Below are 9,005 nucleotides of genomic sequence, written 5' to 3'. Positions count from 1 at the left end.
AATCTGCCACATGACATGCATCATCTACCTTTTTGCAAGGTATGAAATGTGCCATTTTTGAGAACCTGTCAACAACCACAAAAATAGAATCTTTGCCATTCTTTATTCTAGGCAGTCCCAACACAAAGTCCATAGATATGTCAATCCAAGGATATTCAGGAGTTGGCAAAGGAGTATACAATCCATGTGGCAATGATTTAGATTTAGCCATTTTGCACACAACACAATGTTCACAAAATTTTTGCACATCACGTTTCATATGAGGCCAAAAGAAATGTTCTTGTAAAATTTCCAAAGTCTTTTTAATCCCAAAGTGCCCCATCAAACCACCACCATGTGATTCACTAACAAGCAATTCTCTAATGGAACATGTAGGCACACACAATTTGTTTTCTTTAAATAAAAACCCATTGTGCTTAAAATATCCATTTTGAGATAGTTTTTCACATGCAACATATATTTCACCAAAAGTTTCATCAGAAGCATACATTTCTTTCAATGATTCAAATCCAAGCAATTTAGTTTCAAGAGTGGAAAACAATGTATGTCTCCTTAATAAACATCAGCCACAATGTTCCCTTTTCCCCTTTTATGTTTTATGACATAGGGAAATTGTTCCAAAAACTCCACCCACTTGGCATGCCTCTTGTTAAGCTTGCCTTGTCCCTTCAAATACCTTAGGGACTCATGATCACTATGTATTACAAATTCTTTGGGAAAAAGGTAGTGTTGCCATGTTTTCAAAGCTCTTATTAAGGCATACAATTCCTTATCATAAGTGGAAAAGTTAAGGGCAGCCCCACGTAAGTTTTCACTAAAATAAGCAATTGGATGGCCTTCTTGTAACAACACAACCCCAATACCAACATTGGAAGCATCACATTCAATTTCAAAAGATTTAGCAAAGTTTGGTAAAGCAAGAATGGGTGCATTGGTTAACCTTTGCTTAAGAGCAACAAAGGCTTCCTCTTGTTTCTCTCCCCACTTAAAACCCACATGTTTCTTTACTACATCATTAAGAGGTGCTGCCAAGGTGCTAAAGTCCTTAACAAACCTCCTATAAAAACTTGCCAAACCATGGAAACTTCTCACTTCACTCACAGATTTAGGTGTGGGCCATTCTTGGATGGCCTTAACCTTTTCCTCATCTACTTGTACTCCTTTAGAACTTACAACAAAACCAAGGAATACAACATGATCAGTACAAAATACATATTTTTCAAGATTGGCAAACAAATGTTCTTCCTTAAGCACCTTCAAAACAGATTTCAAATGTTCCACATGCAATTCAAGTGAAGTGCTATAGACAAGAATATCATCAAAATATACTACAACAAATTTGCCAATAAATTCCCTCAAAACATGGTTCATTAGTCTCATGAAAGTACTGGGTGCATTAGTTAAGCCAAAAGGCATAACCAACCATTCATACAAACCATATTTTGTTTTAAAAGCAGTTTTCCATGCATCACCCTCTCTAATTCTAATTTGATTATATCCGCTTTTCAAATCAATTTTAGAGAAAAAACTTGCACCATGCAATTCATCAAGCAAATCATCAAGTCTAGGAATTGGGTGCCGATATTTTATGGTGATGTTATTTAGAGCCCTACAATCAGAACACATTCTCCATGTCCCATCTTTTTTAGGGACCAAAATTACTGGAACAACACAAGGACTCGTGCTATTTCTTACCCATCCTTTGGTCATGAGTTCATCCATTTGCTTTTGAATTTCTTGCGTTTCTTGTGGATTGCTTCTATAAGCTGGCCTATTGGGTAAAGAAGCTCCTAGAATGAGATCAATTTGGTGTTCAATTCCCCTTAAAGGTGGTAATCCACTTGGTATACTTGATGGAAAAACTTCATGAAATTCCTGCAAAAGAGATTTAACACTAGAAGGTATTTCCAGTTCATCAAAAGTGTTAGTGTTTAAAATCTGATTTTTGCAATACATTAGATAAAGGGGCTGTTTAGCAAGGAACAACCTCTTCACCTCACCCTTTGTTGCCAAAAGACTCTCTTTTCTCTCAAGTGTTTCACTCCTTTTCTTTCCACTTTTTTTTTTCTCAAGTTTTTGTTCACTCTTTTTCTCAAGATCACTTTCTTTTCTCTCCAAAGAAATCTTTTCTCTCATTCTCATTTGATCTTCACACACCTCTTTAGGACTTAAAGGCTTGAGTACAATATTTTTATTTTGGTGCACAAAAGAGATCTTATTGGAATAGCCATCATGGACGGCTTTAGTGTCAAATTGCCAAGGCCTTCCTAAAAGTATGTGGCTGGCCTCCATTGGAACTGCATCACATAGCACCTTATCTTTGTATTTTCCAATGGAAATCTCCACTTCTACTTGCTGCCTCACTTGCACCTCTCCATCTTCACTAAGCCACTGAAGTTTATATGGCCTAGGATGTGGTTTAGTGTCTAAATTTAGCTTTGACACTAATCTAGCACTAGCCACATTAGTGCAACTCCCCCCATCAATAATCACCATGCAAACCTTTCCATTGATGGAACACCTTGTGTGGAAAATATTCTCCCTTTGGATTATTTCTAAAGGACTCATTTGACTACCCATCATTCTCCTTATCATCAATAAATCTCCCTCAAGGGCCTCTTCTCCCTCCTCAATGTCACCTTCCTCTTCCTCACTAACATCAGATTGGCTAGTGTAATCCCCATTCTCCTTGAGAACCATGGTCCTTTTGGTAGGACACTCATAGGCATAATGACCCATGCCTTGACACTTAAAGCATTTTATGTCTTTACTCTTCTTTTGAGGCTGTTCTAAGGTCTTAGAGGATGATTTTCCATGAGAAGTAGATGCTGGATTGCTTAAAGTGACAGCCACCTCCTTCTTATTTTTGTCCTTCCAACTAAAGGAATTATAATTAGAAGAACTCTTTTTGGTCACACTTTTTCTTTTGAGTTGTTGTTCCACTTGAATGGATTTGTGCAGCAAGTCTTCTATCTCAACAAATTCCTGCAATTCAACAACATCACAAATATCGTTATTCAAACCATTAATAAAACGAGCCATGGTTAGTTCCGGATCTTCTTCAATATTGGCTTGCATCATGAGCAAGTCTAATTCTTTGAAATACTCTTCAACTCTTTTGGTGCCTTGTGACAATTTTTGAAGTTTAAATTTCACATCTCTAACGTAGCTAGCTGGCACATAACGTTTCCTCATAAGCCTTTTCATTTCAGCCCAAGTCTCCACCAAAGGCTCTTCATTTCTCAACCTTTCTCTTTTCAACTTATTCCACCACACAAGTGCATAGTCCGAGAACTCAGCTGCTGCAAGTTTCACCTTTTGCTCTTCATCATAATTGTTACAAGTGAAAATATGTTCTATTTTGAGTTCCCATTCCACATAGGCTTCCAGATCACTCTTCCCCTTAAATGGAGGAACATTAAGTTTAACACCATCAATTCTGTTTTGCCTAGGAGCACCACCAATTCTTCCTCTCCTTTCTTCTTCATGATGTTCATAATTCTCTAATCGCTCAATTCTTCCGTACAACTCTTCATTGTTTTCTCTCAATAATCTTTGCATTTGAGCATTAATAGCGTCAAACAAGAGTCTTTGTGTTCCATCCAAATGATCTCCATCTGCCATACTTCCAAAAACAAGAGTACTAACAAACACAAAGAAAATAGGACCTCACCACTCTTCTCACGTGTTTACACTCGTAAAATGAACACTCGTGTATGTCACTCTTACTGGCTTTTTTTTTTTTTTTAAAGCAATTCAAAAATGGACAACACAAAGAACAAACCATAAATTTGATTTTTGTATTAAAAGCAAGGTTTAGGGTAGGCTTTAAAACAAAAAAAGGAATACAAAACAGTCACCTAAAATTCAAAAAGAAAACAAGGAAATTTAGGAATCAAAAACTGGAATTTTATATAAGTTAGTAACAACCTTCAAACAAACTGAAATATTACCTTAAAAATTGAGTTTTAAAGTGTTCTAAACGCATGAACCATTCAGCCACAACTCTTTTTTTTTATAAATATTTTTATTCACGAATTTTTTTTTTTTTTGAACACTATTAAGGCCTAATTTTTGCAATGGTTCAGCAAATAAAGAAAGAACACTAAGGTAATATCAATGGTAATGAGAAATAACCAGGAAGGATGTTACCCATAGAAATTTCCAGCAAATGATGTGGATGAACCCAAAAATCAGAGCTCTGATACCAAATGATAGGATTCCTAATTGCACAAGGGTTGAAGAAGGATCTTTTGGGTCAAAATCTTGGACTTAATTTCTGGAAGGATCTTTTGGGTTCAAAATCTTGGACTTAATTTCTGGAATGTAGGGAAGGAAACTAGAAAGCTAGAAATGGAGGTAAGGAAACAGTAAAAAGGAATGGAGGAAGAATCACTCTTCCAAGGAAAGGCTTCACACAAAGAATTATGGATTATCCTTTGATATGCCCAAATTCTTGAATCACTCAAGAACAATTGGAGAATCACTCTCAATTAGTAAAAACTCAAATTCTGATATGAACTTATCTCTTTTTTATTCATCCCAATGGGTAGCTTATATAGCTTACAACCAACAACCTTCACTTACATTAGTGGGCAGATAATGGACTCCACTAAGCCTATCAATTATGACCAGTAATGACCACTATATTATAAAAAACACTTTAGTGGGCAATTATTGAACTTCCACTAAGCCTAACAATTATGACCACTAAAACATTAAATAAAACACATGCTAAATTCGTGCACCCCTTTGGTATGCCTCATGGCTAACTCATCCTAAAGGTTTTGGACCTTATTTGATAAAAACAACTTGCTTAATAACTAGCCCAATAAGTGGTGCAGCCCAAACAAGAGTTGGCAGCCACTTTAACAAGAGTTTTAGGCCTTTATTTACTAATTACAAGTACTATAAACACCATAGATTAATTAGGCTTCACAATCCTTGATAAAATTCACCATCTTGACCTTGTCTTCATATTTGGGCATTTCTTCAAGAATGAGGGTCGTAACTTGTTGCAAAACATCTTTGGCCTTTTTAGTCCTTGCCCTAATCATTGGTCCTCCAAGTCCTTTGAATGCTCCTAAATCCTTGCCCATGTCCTCATCATTCGTACTCGACCTCGGATGAACGAATTTTGCCGAGGTTCGTACTCGACCTCAGATGAACGAATTTTGCCGAGGTTCATACTCGACCTCAGACTTACGAATTTTGCCAAGGTTCATACTCAACCTCAGTCTTATGAATTTTGCCAAGGTTCGTACTTGACCTCGGATGAACGAATTTTGCCGAGGTTCGTACTCGACCTCAGATGAACAAATTTTGCTGAGGTTCGTACTCGACCTCAGTCTTACGAATTTTGCCGAGGTTCGTACTCGACCTCGGATGAACGAATTTTGCCGAGGTTCGTACTCGACCTTGGATGAACGAATTTTGAGTGAAATGATTTGATTAAGGCTCGAATTCGACCTTTCACAAAGGTGTCGAGGTTCGTATTCGACCTCAGAATTCGTATTCGCGCGTTTAAGGTTCGTTTTCGTCCTTTATATAAGCGGAAAAATAAGAATATAGATTGAGCGAACTGAATGATTTCATTTATTATGTCTGTGTGCCTCGTTAAAAACCCTCTCAGTCAAAGACTGAGGCGGGAAAAGAGTGCACAACTTTGTTCATATGGAAAAAAGAAATGGAACTTAAGGAGCTACAGTTGGGGAATCCCTCTTGCTTTACTTACTGGACGAGGAGATCTTCAGGCTCTCGGTGTAACATTGCCGAGCTGTCTTTTGATTTGCTTTGACGGTGATGATTTTACCGTCATTCCTTGGGAACTTCATGGTGAGGTGTGGAGTGGATACCACCACTCTGAGCTGATTCAAGGTTGGCCTCCCGATAATGATGTTATAGGAGGTGTTGGCCTCCACGAGGTGGTACCGGACCATGATTCTCCTTGTATCTGGAGGTACTTCGAAAGTTGTCAGTAGGTCTATGTACCCGCGAGTGTGAACTTGTTCTCCTGCGAAACCGACTAGGGGTTCCGTGTGGGGTTGGATGAGGAATGAGGGATGTCTAGCCTGAGGAACGTCGGCCAGTACAGGACATCGACCGAACTTCCTTGGTTAATAAGCGTCTTCTGAACCTCCCAGTTGGCAATTTCTACGACGATGACCATGGGGTCGTCTTGGTTTGGGCTGACGTTGGCGTAGTCGTCGTCGAAAAAGGAGATCGGTTGAGAGTTCTGGCGCGAGGCCGAGGTGGTAAGGTGAATGCAGTTGATGTTTCGCAGGTGTCTCCTTTGGGCTGAGTTGCTGGCACCTCCTCCAGCCAAACCACCTGCGATTGTGTTGATTACTCCCCGTAAGGGAGCTGATCCTGTCTCCTGGCTTATTTTAACTTGTACTATTCCGTCAGCGTTTTGTTGGGAACCTGAGGGTTGGTCCGTGCGAGCTCCTGACCCACGACCTCTACCTCGCCCTTATCCACCATAGCCTCCTCGGTGGCCCTGCTGTCGTTAGACATATTGGCCGAGGTGACCTGCCTAGGTGAGTTCCTCGATACGATCTCGAAGCGTGCGGCACTCTTCGGTGGTGTGTCCATGGTTCCTGTGGTACCGGTAGTGTTTGGATTTGTCGGCACTGGTGGGAGTGTGACCTGGCGGTGGCAGGGTGAGCAGGTTGTTGTTGTTGGCTTCCTCCAGGATGTGTACTCGAGGCGTGTTTAGGGGGTATAGAAGTCGTACCTTCCCCCTCTATTTTCTCTGGCCAATTTCTTGAATTGGCTGTCATTATTGACTTTAACTTTATCTCTGTGACCTTGCTTTGTCTTTACTGGTCCTTTTCCACGGACATGGTCACGGAAAGCGGAGTGTTCCTCCATCTAGATGTAACCTGCAGCGCGGGAGCGCAGCTCATCCATGTCGCGGGGGGATTCCCGACATAAGCTGTCGACGAAAGGCCCAGGCTTGAGTGCCATGAGCATGGCATGCAGGGCGACCTCAGGATTCAAATTCCTGATTTTGATAGAGGTGGCGGCAAATCGTTCCATGAACGCCCGGAGTGGTTCGTCGTTGCTTTGCCTGAGACTGGCTAGGGCGGCTGAAGTGACATGATGAGGTCGGCTGGTCGCATATTGCGCTGTGAACCTTCTGATCAGGGTATCGAAACTGTCGATGGATTTGGCAGGTAGTTGGGTATACCAGTTGAGTGCGGCCCCTTTGAGCGAGGTCGGAAAAACTCTACACAGAATAGCATCATTGTTAGTGTAGAGGTTGTACAGGTTGGCGTGCTCATCCGGATCCGTCGTGCCATCGTAGCGATCGAGGTGGAGAGGCTTCCACCCGTGAGGGAAGGGGGTCTCCATGATGCCATCCACAAAAGGGTGGCGGCGGAAGGTTGCCTGCCCTCCCGCAACACGAGTAGGTGCTCTGCTGACCTCGTGGGCCGACTTGTGCGTTGGTGCACGAGACAGATGCATGGCGGGCCGCGGGGTTGGTATCCTAGTCACGGTCCGGGGTTGGGAGACGAAATGCTCATCTTCCTCATTGTGGTTGCTCGCATGAGGGGGTTGATCATGGTGTTGCCGAGGGAGTTGATCGCGAATGCGCTCGTTTTTGGCTCGTAGTGCTGTTAAGACAGCTTTATTAGTGGTCCGCATTGCCGCTAGGTCAGTTTCGTGCTGGGCACGCATGTTTTACAGATTGGCGTTATTCTGCTGCCGCATCTGTTCGACCTGGTCGATCAGTCTCCTCAATGTTGCTTCGTTATCCATGGTAGATGGATGGTTTGCGTCGTCCGTTGCGCGTCTATTATGGCTTCTGGTGCTAACCATAAGCGTGGCCGATGAGAGCTGTCTCGATCGATCCCACGGTGGGCACCAAATGTACTTACCAAAAATCTGCCGTAGAGGTGATCTTTTAGGTAAGGTCGGTGAGCCTCCTTCGCTGGTACGTTGATGCTCCAAGATGGGGGTGGTACCTGCAAAAGAGACTCTGATGCTAAAGTTAGGGTTTGTATGAGTATAAGTCTCGTATAAATAATGCATGTACCTTATCGTCGATTAGGGTTGTTATGGGCCCTAGGCCCGAGATAAGATATGATAAGATTAGATAATAGGTCTCGTCTGGAGCGGGATTCCCTGAGATCGGTTATGATCTGCTTAAGTGCTGAGCTGACGTCATATAGCACATGTCCGAGGTCGTCTAGCGTTGTGATACCGAGCTTAGAGCTCGGTTTCACAGTACGGACAGTACAGAATCCATTCATGTATAACTTGTTGAAATATAAATTAAATTAAATTAATTTTAATCGAACACAAAAATTAATTAATTAATTTTGTTAAGAAGGTCAATATCAATAACATGATAAATACTTTAAAATTAAAAACAAAATAATTAGTAATAACTAATTAAACACAAAAAGTAATTTAAAATAATAAATAAAAAATTAGAGTAGCCTGCGTTGAAGCACGCAAAGCGTGATCCTTAAAGAGAAAATGTCCCCATTACACTGGTAATTTTGAGTCTTATACTACGTTCCTTGCCTAAGATACGTCAACCCGTTAGACCATGAGTGCAGCAAAAAATCCCCGAACTAAAGAACACCGCTCCAAAAAATATATTTTAGTAGTAGAAATAATTTTAAGGGAGAGATGAGTGAACTTATTATGTATCTTTATATATTTTTTCCCACATACCAATGTATATATATAAGCACAATATTAGAGACTTTTTATGCAAGATAAAAGACATGCACCAGGTTTTGCATATTTTCCGGTAATAGCAAAGTTAACGGATGAAAAACTGTACATTGTGCACTTGGTCAATGTTAACCAATTTGAAAAATTGGAGACTTGGTCACAGACACAAAAAATCCATAATGGTTTTGTTCTTGAAACATTAAAATATTAAAAATAAAAAACAAAGATTGATCAAAATAAATATTTAATTTAAATTTTAAATTATAAGATAATTTCTCAACAATCCCCCACTAATTTAAAGTTTAAATATGAAA

The 9,005-nt window shown here is 40.5% G+C and overlaps 1 protein-coding gene across 1 annotated transcript; it reads right to left on the bottom strand.

Moving 5' to 3' along the window:
* Nucleotides 1-552: 552 nt before the first annotated feature.
* On the bottom strand, nt 553-6,594 carry LOC145954254 (uncharacterized). The gene is made up of 4 exons (XM_083068163.1): nt 6,398-6,594; nt 2,158-3,625; nt 1,696-1,875; nt 553-1,254 (listed from the first exon to the last, which is right to left on the bottom strand). Exons 1-4 carry the CDS (start codon nt 6,592-6,594, stop codon nt 553-555), a joined length of 2,547 nt encoding a protein of 848 aa, XP_082924289.1.
* Nucleotides 6,595-9,005: the final 2,411 nt, after the last annotated feature.

This window comes from Cajanus cajan, chromosome 1 (genome assembly GCF_000230855.2).
Source record: "Cajanus cajan strain Asha chromosome 1, NIPB_CcT2T_4, whole genome shotgun sequence".
Lineage (NCBI taxonomy): Eukaryota > Viridiplantae > Streptophyta > Magnoliopsida > Fabales > Fabaceae > Cajanus > Cajanus cajan.
Note: the sequence above shows the minus strand (reverse complement) of the source record. Positions and strands in the feature narration are given on the sequence as shown.